The 17,152-nt window shown below is 44.6% G+C and overlaps 3 protein-coding genes and 2 long non-coding RNA genes across 10 annotated transcripts; all 5 read left to right on the plus strand.

The window, feature by feature from the left end:
- The first annotated feature begins 1,413 nt into the window (after positions 1 to 1,413).
- Positions 1,414 to 6,090, plus strand: LOC146566545 (leucine-rich repeat-containing protein 31-like). 6 transcript variants are annotated; one of them, XM_085286036.1, is made up of 6 exons: positions 1,414 to 1,560; positions 1,830 to 1,942; positions 2,689 to 2,791; positions 3,117 to 3,281; positions 3,412 to 3,567; positions 3,831 to 6,090. In XM_085286036.1, exons 3-6 carry the CDS (start codon positions 2,737 to 2,739, stop codon positions 4,286 to 4,288), a joined length of 834 nt encoding a protein of 277 aa, XP_085142162.1. In that variant the 5' UTR covers positions 1,414 to 1,560; positions 1,830 to 1,942; positions 2,689 to 2,736; the 3' UTR covers positions 4,289 to 6,090. The 6 variants fall into 6 exon arrangements, with proteins under 6 accessions (XP_085142162.1, XP_085142161.1, XP_085142163.1 ...); XM_085286035.1 differs by having other exon boundaries at positions 1,830 to 1,925; XM_085286037.1 differs by lacking the exon at positions 1,830 to 1,942.
- A 4,094-nt stretch (positions 6,091 to 10,184) lies between these two features.
- Positions 10,185 to 12,022, plus strand: LOC146566546 (uncharacterized). Its single transcript, XR_014893790.1, has 4 exons — positions 10,185 to 10,839; positions 11,348 to 11,444; positions 11,565 to 11,796; positions 11,895 to 12,022. It is a non-coding gene; the product is annotated as an uncharacterized LOC146566546 (long non-coding RNA).
- Positions 12,023 to 12,154: 132 nt separating this feature from the next.
- On the plus strand, positions 12,155 to 12,843 carry LOC146566547 (kinesin-like protein KIF1B). The gene is made up of 2 exons (XM_085286074.1): positions 12,155 to 12,430; positions 12,609 to 12,843. The coding sequence occupies exons 1-2, from the start codon at positions 12,287 to 12,289 to the stop codon at positions 12,792 to 12,794; spliced, it is 330 nt and encodes a 109-aa protein (XP_085142200.1). The 5' UTR covers positions 12,155 to 12,286; the 3' UTR covers positions 12,795 to 12,843.
- A 60-nt stretch (positions 12,844 to 12,903) lies between these two features.
- Positions 12,904 to 13,402, plus strand: LOC146566548 (kinesin-like protein KIF1B; the record flags this gene model as incomplete). The annotated part of the gene is made up of 3 exons (XM_085287841.1): positions 12,904 to 12,954; positions 13,055 to 13,176; positions 13,270 to 13,402. Coding segments are annotated over 3 exons (306 nt in total), but the record flags the coding sequence as incomplete, so codon positions are not given.
- A 660-nt stretch (positions 13,403 to 14,062) lies between these two features.
- Positions 14,063 to 17,019, plus strand: LOC146566549 (uncharacterized). Its single transcript, XR_014893787.1, has 3 exons — positions 14,063 to 14,263; positions 14,677 to 14,746; positions 14,946 to 17,019. It is a non-coding gene; the product is annotated as an uncharacterized LOC146566549 (long non-coding RNA).
- The last annotated feature ends 133 nt before the right edge of the window (positions 17,020 to 17,152 follow it).

Genomic DNA, 17,152 nt, shown 5'->3' on the forward strand with positions numbered 1-17,152 from the left:
TGAGGCACCAGCAGAGCATATCTGGCTCCCAGTCTGTGGCTGATAGTGCCCCCTGCTGTTAATAACAGGAACAGTGTAACCTTGTATGGAGCTCATAGTGATGGTCTGAAGATTGCTGCTGCAAGGCAGTAATTTGTATCCATGTGTGCTGTCTATTCTGAGCATATGCAGTTATGTGAGCTCTCAGGTTTTATGTATCAGGACCAGTGTTGGTCAAGTTACTTGAAAAAAGTAATCAGTAACTAATTACTGATTACTCCCCCAAAAAAGTAATCCCGTTACTTTACTGATTACTTATTTTCAAAAGTAATTAATTACTTAGTTACTTAGTTACTTAGTTACTTTTTAAAAACACGATTTACAACCTGAAGAGGTGATAAAGTGATAGATCTTTCAGCCCAATTCTACTTTTTCTACATAATCCATCATACAAAATGTAATCAAATGGAAAAGTCTCTTTTTTTAACTTGTTTTATCAGTTTTAATCTTTTAACTTTATGCATCAAGCAAAACATTTAATTATATGCAACATTCTCTGACTTGAATAAATTAGTTTAACATTTAAACCTATTTTCTACACATTCCAGCACATAAAATAAAATATTTTTTGTGTTTTCACTCACTCTTTCAAACAGATGCAAGTAAAACACAGCAGAAAATAAATAAAGTCAAAGACTCAGCGGTCCTTTTGCTCTATTTTCACCTGTAAAGCAGGAGCAGGGTAGGCGGAGGGTTACCCTGGTGCAGGTGTGCTGCGGTCAGTTGAAGAATCCGCGCAGTGTCTCTGTGAGTTTCCCATCACGTCGTAGCTACTCGGTGCTTGCTCGGAAGTTTAGGGGTTTTTTTCGCTGTAAAAAGAAGTTTTCTTCCCACGCACGATGGACGCTAATGTTTTTGTCACTTTTTATGGAATCAAACTCAAAGTAAGGTCAGTACTTCCACGCTTTAAACGCTGCACGCTCATACTCTCTCCCGCACTCGATATATTATCCATTGTTGATCTGCACACAGCTGCTGTCACCAACGTCGCACTTGCTTACGTCACTGTCATGAGACATTCTCGCAAAAACAATCACGGTTTTAGTAACGCAGTAACGCAGCGTTCCTACGGGAAAGTAACGGTAATCTAATTACTGATTTTGCAATAGTAATCCCTTACTTTACTCGTTACTTGAAAAAAGTAATCAGATTACAGTAACGCGTTACAAGTAACGCGTTACTGCCCATCTCTGATCAGGACATAATTAAAAACAATCAGGTCCTTAGTAGGTCTTAATATGAGGTAAATATAAAACATGAAGTGTTTGTGAGGTTCATCTGCAGCACCTTTGTCTCTGTGAAATGTTTGCTAATTTAACATTTTCCCTCCTAAACAGGAAGGAGTTTGTGGAGGCCTATGTGAATCATGCCTTCAACACATCAGTGGAGAATCTGTTCCAGGAGTTCAAGCAAGGCTTCTTCCTGGTGTGTGAGCAGGATTTGGTGAGGCTGTTTCGACCAGAGGAGCTGCAGGGAGTGCTGGTCGGCCAGGACGTGCATGACTGGGAAAAGTTCAAACAGGTAGAGTCAGCCAAACAGACACAGGCTGTAGTTTCACAGCTGTCCTGTAGCACAATAACTGTGTACTGCATACTGTCAAAAGCATTCAGTCGGCTGCTTTAACACAAATATGACCTTGAGTCACATCTCAGTCTTAATCCAGACTTTTGTATGATAGTATAATATAATAGTCAGCCCACCCTTCGCAGCTATAACTGCTTCCACTCTTCTGGGAAAGCTTTCCACAAGGTTTAGGTGTGTTTATGGGAATTTTTTGACTATTCTTCCAGAGGTGCATTTATGGTGTCAGACACTGACGTTGGAGGAGAAGGCCTGGCTCACAGTTGCTGCTCTAATTCATCCCAAAGATGTTCTATCAGGTTGAGGTCAGGACTCTGTGCAGGCTAGTCCAGTTCTTCTACACCAAACTCACTCATCCATGTCTTTATGGACCTTGTATTGTGCACTGGTGCCCAGCCATGTGCACACATGCCCACACTTTACACTTGGCACAGTGCAGTCAGACAAGTACTTCTGGCAACCACCAAACCCTGACACATCCATCGGATTGCCAGTCAGAGAAGTGTGATTCGTCACTCCAGTAAACACATCTCCACTGCTTTAGAGTCCAGTGTTGAGATGCTTAAATCACTCCATCTGACGCTTTGCATTGTGTTTGTCAGTGTAAGGCTGGGATGCAGCTGCTCAGCCATGGAAACCAATGAAGTTTGGACATCTGTAACAACAGCAGACTGCAGATATTGGTGACTTAAGTGCACTATGAGCCTTAGCATCAGCTGACTAGCTGTCATTTCCAATTACTTCCACTTTGTTATAATATCACTAACAGCTGACTATGGAATATTTAATAGCGAGGAAATTTCATGACTGGACTTGTTGCACTGGTGCATCCTATCACATTACCATGCTGGAATTCATTCAGTTCCTGAGAGCGACTCGTCCTTTCACACATGTTTGTAGAAGTAGTCTGCATGCCTAGGTGCTTGATTTAATACACCTGTGTCCATGGAAGTGATTGGAACACATTAATTGAATGATTTGGATGTGTTAGGGAATACTTTTGGCAACATAGTGTATGCCTGACCTTACAAACTCTATGATTATAACAGTCATTTTCACTGTTTTCAGAACACAAGTTATGGTTGGAGATATCATGACCGCCACCCCACCATACAGATGTTTTGGGAGGTATTTGATGAACTAACTGAAGAGCAGAGGAAAGATTTCCTTCGTAAGTACTTGCTGAAGCCTCCATTATGATATGTTACTGAAATCACACTGTATCATATAAAACATTAGATTTTTCTGCGCTTTACCAAGATACATTAGAGAGCAGCATTGTTCTGATTAATATACTGTAAAGCTGCTTCTAGCTGGTGGACTGAGCCGCCTCACCTTTCACCTGGCTCACGTCACACACCTGGAGAGACTCGACCTCCACCTGTGTTGCCTCACGCGAGATGATCTAGAGGCTCTGAGTCAGTTGCTACCAATCTCACACGCCGGACACTAATCGCATGCTCGCTGCAGCAGTCATGTGACTCGTTGTTTTTCAGTCCAGGTGCTGCCCTCTCTCACTGCACTGACCGAGCTTGATGTGTCATCCAATAAGGAAGTGGGAGGTGTGGTCCACCTGCTGGTCTCCGCCCTCCCTGCGACACAAATGAGGAGGCTGCCATTCAACAGCTGCTACATGAGCAACGAGTCCTTCACTGCTCTGGGTAACACACACACACACACACACACACACACACTTGTTTATTTATAGAAGTTTTCCTTCAAGTCATTCTCCCTGAATACCTCTTCCACCCTCTAGCCTGAAATGGTGAAAACTTTGTGTTTATGCATCAGCCCTGGCGGTGTCCTATCTGCGCACGGTGGATATTTCCTGGTGTAAAGTGGTTGGCGGTCACTTGGCGCTCCTGCTGGATGCTCTGCAGCCATCAGTCGTCAGCGAGCTCCGTCTTTACAGCTGCGAGCTCACCACTGATGACATGCAACATCTGGGTAACTAACACACAATGACATTATACTTTTTCTTTTTTGGTCTGTAGTGGATCATTAGGCTGCATAAATGTATATTAAGACAAGTAAAGCCTGAAGGAAATTGATATTTCTTTCATTTATTTCATGCTGCCAGCATCTGTAGCTGTCGTATAAAACAAAACAATGAAACTATTCGGTGTTATTTTTGTCTCCATCAGAAACATTGTGAACAAAACAGTAAAGTGAAGTGATCAGTTATCAATGGGTCCTCTTCCTCTGTGCAGCTGCCGTGTGCAGACGGGGCTGTCTCTCCTCACTCCGTGCACTGGATCTGTCCTACAACAGCTTGGTGGGAGACAACGGTTGGTGCAGTCTGTTTGCAGCAGGAGGTCTGGGCTCTCTGGAAGACGTGGATGTCAGTTTGCGACCTTCAACCTCTGCTCCGTGCTCAGCCTGGCTGCCCGCTCTGCTCCGAGCTCTGCCTCAAATGCCGGCGCTGGCTCGACTGGCCATGCAGAGGTGGACAGCTGACTGTCAGGAGAGAGAGCAGCTGAGGTACTGTCTGAAAAAGAGGAGCGTCCTGCTGGAAAGGGATCCAGATTTACAAGACACATCATCAACATGTAAAGGGAACAGTCAGGAGAGCCTAGAAGAGAGTCAGCCTGAGGAGATTGGAGCGGACCGCACTGGAATTTACTGTCAAAGAGCGACCCACTTTGTTGCTTTATTATTATTTTTTTAAGTCTCTGTTACCACAAGAAGGTCAGTGTTGAGGTCAGCTGCATCACGTCTGATGTAAACTGTGTCACACGTGATGGTTTCAGGGAATACTGGGAACTTACAGAGTTAAACACAGCTGGTGTGGGTTATCATATTTGTCGTCTCTCACCTTGGCTGCAGGGTCTGGGTCTTTCCAATGCAGCAGTCCTAACACTTGAGACACACATGCCGAGAAGTGGGGATACCTGGAAATGGACAAAGGCTTTCAGCAGAGTTTTAAAGCAGCTATTCAGGAAAAGAGCTGTGAATTATCTGCATACCTTGTTAGGTAATCAGCTATTTTGGGGTTCTTTAACAAATCAACCAAAAGGTCGACTGAGTATTTTCTCGTCAGAGTACCATCACCGTTCACGATGATGTTGAGCACAAGCTGGAGCGTTTGATGGATGTTCTTTGCATCAAAGAGCTACGAGGAAATCCCAGAGATTAGAGACAGGATATTATGTGAATCAGCATGAATGTTGTTTGTTGTTCAACAGATAAAAACAAGAAGAGAAAATAGAAACAAAGTAAAAAAGGAACAATTGTTTCTGCCGTTAAGAAAAAAAAATTGAGTCATGGCAGAGACCTGCAGAAGTCTTGAGTCTCATTTGATGACATTTTGTCAGATTGCCTTGTAATTTAAAAAAAACAAAACTGTTTTTTGAGCAAAAGTTCTCCAGGTTTTTTTGGAGTTCTTTCAAAGTTTTCTTATTTTTGGACGTTAGCTGCTTTTTCACTCTTTTTCAGTCCAGTCTGTGCATCTGAACATTTACAGAAAGATTTCTTTGTTTCGTCTTTAGACACTTTGTTAAACGCAGATCCCAGCAGAGTTCGCCTACCTTCTCTCCAACCTTCTCAGGTTTTGTGGATATTATACATGGTTATGCTGAGGATATGTCGGCTACTTTCCACTGGAAATGCCTTTTGGTTAAACTGTCAGCGAGGAATTTGCACTGTTACATTTTTATATAACTTTAATGCAAAAAAAACAGCTGCTTGTTTAAGTGAAAATACACTGATGGGGTTTTTTTCTATTCATGAACAGGAGTGTGATCAGTTTAATAAAAGAAAAAATAACCATAACCAAGATATGAGGGGAAATCTTGGACAAATACAAGCAGACTGGAGCAGCCAGCGTTCAAAACACCGACGTTCAAGGTAACAGAAGGTTCCCGAGCCACATCCACCCAGCTGGTTTCTGTGTTTCTTGTGTATTTGTGTACACTGTGACTTCATGGCTGTCTTGGGCTCCAGCTCTTGTTTTGGTGTCTCATTAATTTGATTTAATGTCCTGCTTAGTGATAACATCACTCTTGGCCTCCCTGCACTGGCTTCCAATTGAATTTAGGATTCATTTTCAAGTTCTTTTATTGGTTTTTAAATCTTTAAATGGTCTGGCACCTGCTGAAGCCCTATGTCCCCACTCGTTCGCTCCGGTCAGCTGAGCAGCTGTTGCTCTCAGTCCCCAAATCACGGCTGAAACTGAGAGGAGACCGAGCGTTCTCTATCGTGGCTCCTAAGCTTTGGAATAATCTTCCTCTTCACATTAGGCAATCGACATCAGTGCTGGTTTTTAAATCCAGATTGAAAAAGCATTTTTATTCACTGGCTTTTGACTCAGTGGTTGACTGACTTGTATTTTATTGTTTTTCGCTATGTTTATTATTGTATCGTATTTATTATTCTTATGGTATCTATTATGTTTCTATTGTTCAGCAGTTTGGTCAGCCTTGTGTGTTTTTAAAGTGCTATATAAATAAACAATGATGATGATGATGAACATAGTAACGTGTGTTGGGTTGCTCTGTCTTCAGACTCACTGTCAGACTGATTAGACAGTGAGTCTGAAGGTGAGAGTCCTCACTGCCCACGCCTGTCTTTGGGTCTGACCAACACCGTTTCCTGTGTGTCATTCCCCCCTCGCCTTCCCCCCATCCGTCCTGTCTGCACTGACCTCTCCAATAAAGACAAAAGGCCTCATTTTCTGAAACTCTTCCTATCCCATCACCTTGCGAAGAATCACTTCACCATGTTGATTAATAAGGACGGTGGGAATGGTTTGAAGTCTCGTCACAGAAAATGTGCCAAAGGCAAAGAATCTGAGCTTGAAATAAAATGAAATGAAAGATCAGCCCCACACAGGGGTTAAATTCAGATGGAAACTCTTATCACACAAAGAGAACAAGCGAATAAATATATCTGAGTGTGGCCCCTCGACTGTCACAGTGTAGCTGACATTTGATCTTATCATGTGTTAAAGCTATTTTAATTACTGAAGAGAACCAGTGTCAAACTCAGCCCAAGTATGGTTGTACGTTAATCCTTAAAGCAACAACGTTTTTAAAGTTGCAGCGTCATTTTTACACCACACCTAAAATCCCACTAATCGTCCGGGCTCTTCACCCTATGACCACACGCTGGGGTATCTAACACCACATGACCCAAATGGAAACTATGTCAGCTGAAAGAAACCCATCGAAATGTGCAACACTTAAAACTTTGCCTGATTGGAGCATGGCTTCAAATACAGCCCTGAAAACAGACAGGCGGTCGTTGGCATTTCGCCCTCGTTCCTGAGAGACTACATCGATGTATCAGTCAACAAATGAACTACTGTGGCGTCACAGCTGGGGCCTTCTCTGTGTCGTTTATAACACAGAGAAGGACCCAGCTGTGACGCTGAAGTGGTATCTTTAAATTAGCTGTAGGTGTGAATGCTTGTCTGTCTCTCTGTTAGCTTTGCAACAGACTGGTGATATTCAGAGTGCACCATATGTCTGGTATTATTTCCCTTCCAAATTAGTGCTTCCTCTTAGTTGCTGGTCTAAATTTGTTTCCTTTCATGTTCAGGCCGTGTTAGTGTTGTCTCTGTGTGTAGCAGGTTTTGTCTCCATGTTTGTTTCACTGTCTGCCTGTCTGTCTCTGTATTCTGTACTTCTGATAGACGTCTAATTTTGCCAGTCCCTCTTTTTGTGCGCCTTGTACCTTGTCACTCTCTGTGACCGCGTCTCACTTTGCCAGTTCCCATGTATTTAGTCAGTTAATGGTGGTCTGAGTAACCCTCACCACTTTGTTCTCCAGTGTCTTTGTTCCTGTTCATCCTACATATTTTCCCCCATTTGTTATTTATTTCTGCTGTTTGCTATTTATATTTTATTCCTGCACAGTTTGCTTGAAGCACTCATATTTTGTCTATTCTATTCATGTGGATCTTATCTTTCTATTTCCTTGCTTCCTTTTCTGTTTACTTTGCTTCTTGCCCGTGTTTCGTCCTTTTGCGGTGTCTGTGTTTTTTTAATCCTATGGTCTCTTTTAAGTTTGTTTGTCTCTTTACTTCTTCAAACTGAATTCAAAGTGGAGCAAATGCTATATAACATTCTCATAGTCTCATTCACACTAACGTTGGTTCTGTATCTTGTAACCAAAGGAAGCTTCAGCATGCAGACTGGAGCCAGCGATCAAAACACGTGCTTCCTATTTTATTTTGTTGGTTATGTTGAGTTTTGCTGTAACTGTCTCATTACTCCTGATTTGTCCCTGCCGTCTCCTCTTCCCTAATGACCGTCCTGTGTGTTTATTGTTTAATCTTCTCCTTTCGTCACCCAGCTTCACTGGTCATGTTTCCTAGTGTTATCCCCCAGTATAGGTTTCTGAGTTTCTCAGTTCCCTGTCAGATATTTCATATCATTCTCTCCGTCCAAAATAAACAGGCTGCCTTTAGTTTATCCTTGCCAGCCTGTGAGTCTGCATTTGGGTCTTCTTTTTTCATAACAAATGATCATACTCCCCGCAGATTGTGATAGTGACACCTCCAGGCCATGCTGCAACTCTCTGGAGCTTTCCGCTCTTCAGGAACTCTCTCTGCAGGAGGGGGAGATACAGGAGAGGTGGAGGAAGATCTCAGCCTGGGCGTCTATTGTCTTATGTAGTCTGGAAGATGAGTGGATGGTGGGGTGGGTGCAGTTTTCTCTGTGGTGGGGTTGGGTGGACTGTCCCGGGCTCTGTGGGGCCGGGAGGCGCTGCTGCACTGGGCCCCGGTCTGGATGGGCCTGGGCCCCCTTTCCCTGGCGGGGCGCGGAGTATGGGGGTGTCACCAGGGTGCAGAGGAGGCTACCCCCCCTCTGTCCCCTTCTGGCTGCCTCTGCCTCAATTTTATCCCACAACTTAGACATTCACATTACTCACACTCTCATTACACATACATATAGGATCTTGGGGGTGGGCACAATACATGGATACATGGATACACGATACATGTACACCCCACCCCTGGTGTCGTTGCCCACCTCTCAATTTTAAATACACGTAGACATTGAGGGCTAGCAGGAGGGACCATGCGCTTACCTGCTGCTCTCTGGCAGGTAGCTCCATGCCCTCCTGGGTTTTAAATGCACCTTAGAACACACATGCATCAACACTACAATGAGCGGGTTGAGGGAGGTTTGGAGTCTTCTCTCACCCCCATTCTCTGCGGCCTGCTGGAGCGGGGGGGCTAGGAGGAGGAGTTGGCCGTCCGACTGCGGTCTGGAGTGTGGGGCCTCCCTGCTGCTGCGGAGTTGGGGTGGTCTGCCTCTCCCCACCGCAGGGAAAAGGGTAACACCACCTGGGTCTGGGTGCAGTTCCCCCTTCCAGGGGCAAGGGTACCTAGACCCGGTTTGTAGAGTACGCTTGGGGAGTGTGATCGTGTGTACAGCGTCTCTTTATGTCTGTCTCCACGTTGGTTGAGTGTGGAGTAAGTACATATGAGAGCATGAGGGTGGGAATGGATGTTTGTGTCTGTGTGTGCCTGTATGTCTGTGTCTATATGTCAGGTTGGGTATCAGACGCCACCTCTCTGGGGACATCTCAGGCCCTCCAAGGTTTGGAGGCCTATCTCCCCCTACCACCACTTCCCCTGCCAGTGGCGGACTCCCTCAGACATCGGTGCGTTGGTGGTTCTTTGTGTCCGGGGATGCGCGTCCAGGTACACACCGGTTCACTCCTTGGCGGCCGCTTATCGGGGCCTGGAGCCTGGGGCTCGCTCGGGCCACTTCGGAGGTGGGGGTGCCCCCGGCCTCTCGGCCTGGGGCTCGGTCACTCAGGCACGGCTGGCTGCCGGCGGAGCTCACGGGCGCGTCACTGCAACTCCCCCTGGCTTCTGCTCCGCGGCTGCTGAGTGAGCCCTCATCTGGGACTCTCCTCAGCTCTTTCTGGGACAGTGGCGCGGCTGCCCCTCTGTTGGTCTTCCTTGGTCTGTTGTGTTCTGGGGGCCTCTGGATGTCTGGAGTTTTGATCTCCTCCATACCTGCTTCATGCCCTGGAGGACGGGGCTGTGGCCCCCCCACACCCTCTAGCAGATCATTACATGAAGGAACCTTTTTAAAAAACAAGCGCGTCCATGCTCACAGGTGCTCACACACACAAACTTCACCCTTTTTGGCTCCTACCTCAAAGCACACTGTGTTCTGTTGATCTTATGTGCTGCACAATAATGTTTAATATTTAGTATTTACTGTCATATTCCCATATATCATTGTGATGTTGTTTATTCTATTACTCTTGTTCTCTTCTGCTTGTTTTCTTTTTTCTTTTTCAACAGGTGATCCAGGTGATTAATAGATGCATTTTTTTTCTTTTTTTTTTCTATGGTTTTGTGTCCAGATATCAGCGCTCACCTGGCTGGTACCAAGAAGGTTCAGCAAGTGCTCCCCAGACCTGGAGTCCTGGACAGATTCTTCCCAGACCAGCCTCAAGCTGTGCAGCAGATCCGAGCGACATTGGCTGACCTCTACACTCTAGACATGGTGAGAAAAAGGGCACGGTTTGTTAATTGTTTGGAAAATTTGGCATTAGATAATCCTCACCTGGGTGTTGCTGTTCAGTGTAAGCAATATCATTTGCATTTTATTCCTCTGATTTATTTCTCTGTGGCGTTTATGAACTCGTATTTCTTAGGCTGGCTTTTAAGGAAGGAGAAAAGGTATGTATCAGTTGGCTGGGAAGAAAGATGGAGGTGGAAAGGATGTGCAAGCTATGGGACAAAGTTGCTGAGACTAGGTTAAAAAGAGGTGAGGATCAGTGAGCAGGAGTGTGGCTTTGTGCTGAAAAGAGCACAACAGATTGTTTGGAGAGAAGGTGAAGGAAAGTCAGCTGAAGCAAGACAGTTTGTGGAGTTTGTGTTGGACTGTATGTTATGCTGGGAGCCTGGGGATTAGTGCACTTTGATTCCAAGTTAATACTAACTAGTGTTTCTCACTGGTTTTTGGGTGGTGGAGTAAAAGGGATTGGTTGGTGGCTGTTTCTAATGTTAGCCTTTTCTTGGTTTTCTTACAGGCAGGGTAAAGACATGGTGATGAATGAGTGTGTGGGCAGACGCTGAGGACCAAGAGCTCAGGACAGTCAGACGGGGGTGTCGCAGCAGGAGTCACCGTGCTCGACAATCCTCTGCTGTCCTGAGATGTCAGACTCCTGCCTGCACATACAAACCACACTGAAGTCAAAGTTCCACCTGCACCTCCACCTGTTCTTGCAACAGCATGAAAACTGACAGAGGTGAGACAGAAGAAAAGTTCTTGTCTATTTTATTTATTTTTTTACTAAGTTAAGGAATTAAGTCAAGAAGAGTGATTAAATAAATAGTTTCTTGCATTTTTGATTTAATGATTGTGTTTAGGATTATTTCAGAAACATGTTTAGAGGATCTTTGTAAGCCTGTATTTACTTTAAAAGAAGGGAAGCACTTCTTCATCCTACAGAAAAGGTGACACATTACAGATGAGTTCATAAAAAGTGTCTCTGTCACTCTTTCAAGGCTCTGTCACTTTTTCTTTTGTACTGGAACAGCATGGTAGAGTAGGCCTAGGCTGACATCTTGTGGCAGTGTGTTGTTACTACAACATATGAAATTGTGTTTCTATTGGAAATATAATTCAGCACCACTGAGCCGCTCTCTCAGTTACAAACTGAACCTGTTTTGTAGACGTATAAATCACTAAGTACAGTGAAGCTTTTGGTTTTGTAAAAGTGTTTCTTATTCTAAATGCATGTTGATTTTTATCAGGGTGAAGAGCAGTTAGCAGTGCATTCATGGACATCTTTAAACTATTAATTGAAGAATCTTTGGTGATGATGGCATGAACTAGAAGCGTGAGCTCCAGGTGAGACTGCACAGAACAACAAGTGTCCTTAAACTGCATCAACTGATGACGTCTTACAATTTTATTCCACTGTGTGTTTTTATCATTGAATGTTTCTGTCTTTGTGTACATGTAACGCAGACACTAAAGCTGAGCCAGAACTTCATGCTGAAGAGAAGGATTCTTTTAAAATGCATGGGGGAGCAAGCGAGTCAGATACCAAGGGCACAAAGATGAAGCAGGTCTGATCGGAAACCGTTTATTTCCAGGCCAGGGAGCACAAATAAAAACACCCTTAAAAGGTTCCCTCCTGCTCAACCGCGTCACTCCCTACGGAGAGAAGATCTACATGACCTTATCTGCGTATCTGGAGGTCAGCCGCTGCTCCGCCGTGTTGTACCTGTTTGTACGTGTTTTTAAGTCTCTTGATGTCATCGTGTCTAACACACACCCTTTATCTCCTCTCTGCAGCTGGACCATTGCATCCAGCCTGCCATTATCACCAAAGACATCTGCACGGTCTTTTACTCCCGAGACGCCAAGATTTCCCCACCCCGTTCTCTCAAGAACCTCTTTGGGACTGGATACTCCAAAACTCCTGACTGGTAAATCTGGGCTGCTGCACTGTGGCCATCTCTGTTTCACAATCAAAGATATCTGCCCTGTTACAAAGTTTCCTTGTTCAAAACTTCTGCTTCATTATAGTAACCGAGTGACTGGGATCTACGAGCTGAGCTTGTGTAAGATGTCTGACACTGGAAGCCCAGGTGAGCGGCCATGAAACATGTTTAAAGAACGGCAGCTGTTTTATCATAATTCTGTGGAGAGCTTCATCCTAATGAGGGCTCATGTCCTGAGCAGGGATGCAGAGGAGGAGGAGGAAGGTCCTGGACACATCAGTGGCTTATGTGCGTGGAGAGGAGAACCTGGCCGGCTGGAGGCCCAGAGGAGATAGCCTCATCCTAGAGCACCAGTGGGAGCTGGAGAAGATGGAGCAGCTGCAGGAGGTGGGGCCTTAAAAGATTCATAAAGAAATAAATCTGTTTAATATCGTAGAGGGAAAAATGACTTTTCAACTCAAAGACCAAAGTGCTATTCTAAAAAGTTTTTTCTTAGAGTACAGACGTTACATGACTAACCTCCCCTCTTCTCCCCACCTCACATTCGCCCCCATCTTTCGTCCAGGTGGAAAAGACCCGTCACCTTCTGGGAGAGGCGGCTCCCGTGGGAACAGCTCCCACCACCAAGTCCCTGAGTGAGTCTCTGTCCCCCAGCGTGAGCTCCGGCACTCTGTCCACATCCACCTCCGTCTCCTCGCAGATCTCCAGCACCACCTTTGAAAGCGTGAGAAGGAGCTGGCCACCAAGGTGAGAAAAACGTGGGCTTAGTGGGCGTTCTTGTTGCTGCCTTCTTCCTTCTCTGCTCGGAGCTGATCGGTCTTGTTCCTGTTGTGTTGTAGTGCCTGCGCCTTCTGACACACACCTTCAATACTGAATACAAGCAGCTGGTGAACAGCATCAGTGACTGCAAGGTGAGAAATAATACAAAGAAATAAAAAAATAGCCTTTCTGTGTCACATCAGGGAGTTCCTATATTGACGTCTACCTCATCCTGCTGTTGTTTCACTTCAGGTTTCTCTCATCTCACCGATCGGACGTGATCCATCCGTGACGAGCTTCAGCAGTGCCACCCTCACCCTTTCCTCTACCTGCCCCTCTCTCTCGGACTCGTGCTGTGGCTCCATGGGCCAGAAGTAAACATATTTTTAGGAACATTGACCTCGATCTGCAAACGGTTATTGACAGGTTATCTATTTGATTCTAACTTGGTGTGATTTGTGTTAAAGGACCCCTGAGAACAGCTCACGTGCCTCCAGTCCCTCCTGCTCAGACTGTGAAAACTTCCCGATGGTTCCCACTCTGGAGACCTCCTACCTTGCGCGGGCTGCAAAAGAACGAGTTCCTGAACTTGGTGCCTGATATTGAAGAAATGCGACCAGGGTGAGTAATGCCATATTAACCCAAATACTGTCACTATGACATGTGTCTCACAGACCAAATGTAAGTCGACACTCATGTTCTCTAGTTCAAGCAGAAGTGATGTGGATCGATTCAAATTCCTGAGCCTGGATGATTTCAGCTGGAAACAAACCAACTCTGCTTCTTCCTCAGATAATTCAATTCAATTCAATTCAATTCAATTTTATTTATATAGCGCCAAATCACAACAAAAGTCACCTCAAGGCGCTTCATAGATACAGAGAAAAACCCAACAATCATATGACCCCCTATGAGCAAGCACTTTGGCGACAGTGGGAAGGAAAAACTCCCTTTTAACAGGAAGAAACCTCCAGCAGAACCAGGCTCAGGGAGGGGCGGGGCCATCTGCTGCGACCGGTTGGGGTGAGAGAAGGAAGACAGGATAAAGACATGCTGTGGAAGAGAGACAGAGGTTAATAACAGATATGATTCAATGCAGAGACGTCTATTAACTCATACTGAGTGAGAAAGGAGACTGGAAAGGAAAAACTCAATGCATCATGGGAATCCCCAGCAGGCTACATCTATTGCAGCATAACTAAGGGAGGATTCAGGGTCACCTGGTCCAGCCCTAAATATATACTTTACCAAAGAGGAAAGTTTTAAGCCTAATCTTGAAATCTTGTCTCCTGAATCCAAACTGGAAGCTGGTTCCACAGAAGAGGGGCCTGAAAACTGAATGTGTTCACTGACCGGTGTTGCCAGCTTTGGTGGCTCGTCTCCCGCTCGAGGAAGGACCAAAAAGAGAACCATACAGTGTTCAGCTGCCTGGCTGTGCTCTACACACACAGCCCTGCCTTGGTACAGTAAAAACCACATTTACATTTGTTTACATTTCCAATGTAGAGGATGAGTTTAGATCACTGTGGTCCAAGCTTGTCGTCAGTTATAGAAACTGGATGTTGCACAGGAAAGTGTGTTTCCTTACATTTATTTTGTGTTGACAGAAGTCTTTGATTCATATTGATTATTAAAGAGCAGCTGTTCACATGTTTAGAAAGATGCTTTGAAAGGAAAAACTTCCAACCAATCATTTCTTTTATTAAATGTTAAATCAGTTATTCTTACAATCCAACACATGCAGAAACTTTGACATGCTCTGATGTAAATCTTGAATTACTTCACATTGTGCATTTTGTCCCTAAATTTTAAAAATATTTTTAATTACACTTTTTTCTTAAATGTTTTTATTTTATTTTTTTTATCTCTTTCAGGTCGTGAATTTAATGAAACCCATAGTTGCTGCTTCCAGTCATGTCGTGGGCAACAAGGATGTTGATAAAGGTGAAGATTTCTATGGCCACATGCAGAATAACTCATCAGATTGCATGTTAAAATTCCTTTGAATGAACCCTCATGACTCAGAGCTTCATATCTAATGTCTCTTAGCATCGTGCACAGCACTCTCATCAGTATTTGGTTCTTTTGTAGTGATCTGTCTCCAGTGTTGACCTCTAACTCTCAGTTTGTTTCTCCTCCACAGAAAGCCAGAACATTTCAGTAGCACTCATGAGAAAGTTTGCCCAGAACCACAGTGCTGAGGTCCAAGCAGCTGTGACCTCACTTCCTGCACAGCAGAGACCCTTGTTAACGTGCATGCCGTGTTTACTTTTTCTTATGTTAGGAGTTCGGGTTCACCATCCTGTGTTCTGTATTTTGATTTCCTGCTTCACTATAAATCGCTGCTGCTGTTCTTTACGCGGTTTGGACACACTTCTTGCTTTGTTCTCAAGAGTGTGAAGTAATGGATTTAATCTGCTAAGGAGAGTTTTTCATTCCCATTGCTCTTTGGGAGTCAGCGGGCTTTAACCTGTGGAGAAAAGCGTGTGCTCTTGCTCCTTCAAACGGTTTTCTTCAGAGATTTCTCACTGTTTGTACACATGCTGAGTGGCTAGTTTTGAAAACACTTACTTTACCTTTACTACTCTGCTCAGAAATGCAACCTGTGACCTTACACAGCCCAAAAACTTATCCTAAAACATAAATTAACAAGGACAGAAGCTTTTTACAAATGCTTCAACAGTGTAATTCTAACAAGGTATGCAATACATCTAATGTCAGTTCAGAGGTATGAAGTGATGACACTTTGACATCACTGAATAAAAGCAGTCTTGTCATAATAAGCTTTGCTGTGGACAGTTGGCGCGTTCATGTTAAACTTTTTCTTACAAATAAAAAAGGTAATCAGATGTTAAGTTTGTTCAGTTTTAGTTGTTCTCATTGTGTTGCTCCTCAGATCTCCCGTTGTCCCTGAGTCTGACTAAAGCTCGGCAGCTTGTTTTCAGGGCATGGCAATGCAGATATGAGCTAAATGTGACACAGCAAAGAAAAATCAGAATCAAGAAACCCTGAGCTGACTTTCATGGCTGCAGACGTGACATTAAGAGCCTCACAGATCAAAAAAGTATGGGATTTAAACTGCTTCTAGACCTGCACACGTCTGTTTCCAGGGCAGGATATCCATTCCAGTGCAGCAGAAGGAGCGGTCAGTGTGGACCTCGGTGCTGTACAGGACCTCCTGGAGCTGCTTGTCTCCTGGCATCTGGGCTTTCACTCGTATCTGAAGGACAAAATAGGAAAATCAAGTTGCTCTCACTGTCACCTGATTTCCACAGACTGCCATCTGACCACATCCCTGCAGTTGGATCCCACCGCCGTACCTCTAGGATGGGTCTTCTTGTTGTCAACCCAAACCACCCTCTCCTTCAGCTCTGAGCTGAATATATACACATGATTGCTTCTTAAGAAACAAACAAAAACAAAAAAACGTCCCCACACGGAGTGAGACTCAGTCTTGGATGCCCAGATCAGCCAGTGTGGTGTCCAAGAAAGGGAAGGGTTGGTTTGCCAAGTTGGGCTGTACCTCGATGGGCAGTGTCACCAACATGGGGATATCCTGCTCCAGTCTGACGCGCAACATCTTGTTGTGGGACCCCGGGAGCTTCCTGTCTGCCGATCCGCCTCTTCGTCGGCCTGCTCCACAGTCGCCGCCTCCTCCAGAGAGCGTTTTGTGTCGTCTGCTGCCAGCTTGACTTGCTGATCTTTATCTCAGGAGGCAGTGGGTTTTTACCCTCTCCCCCTTTGATCCTGTGCGTTATCGTTTAAAACTCGCTATCTGCATCTTTTGGCTCCAGCACGTCTTTATTGTTAGAGTTGTTGCTTGCTGTGTTCTTCTGCAGGGTGCTGATGATTCATTGTTCTGCTTCTTCTGATGGTAAACGCCTCTGGAAAGCCTGAATATGTGAGCGCGTCTGATTCATACAGAGTTCTGCTCTGCCCCCCCGGACTGATATATGCAGCCAGTGTGAATGTGTGTTATGTATCACTCACATGTTAGGTTCATTAGACTGACACAAGGGTGATGCACAGATGTTGGTGTTTTTAGGGCCAAGTGTGAAAGTGGAAGAAAGACAAATTCTTTTGAAATGTTAAAAGAATGTTGGAAATTTGATCAGAATACAGTAAAAATGAGAGAAACAGATATTTTTCTCAGATCATTGTGTTAAATTGTCATAATCGCCATGTTCTCTTTAAGACTATCAGCTCTACTCTAAACAACCCTGAAAGCCTCTGCTGACACATGTCATCAGTTCCTTTCTTTCTTTGTAAACAAGGTCGAGTCTGTCAGGTCAGCAATAGAACTTCCTACAGATGACCCATCAGTGTTTATTCCATGACTGTAAACATGTT

Source organism: Mchenga conophoros, linkage group LG9 (assembly GCF_057382185.1).
Source record: "Mchenga conophoros isolate Kocher_MC1m ecotype Shallow Benthic linkage group LG9, M_conophoros_male_GT1.1, whole genome shotgun sequence".
Lineage (NCBI taxonomy): Eukaryota > Metazoa > Chordata > Actinopteri > Cichliformes > Cichlidae > Mchenga > Mchenga conophoros.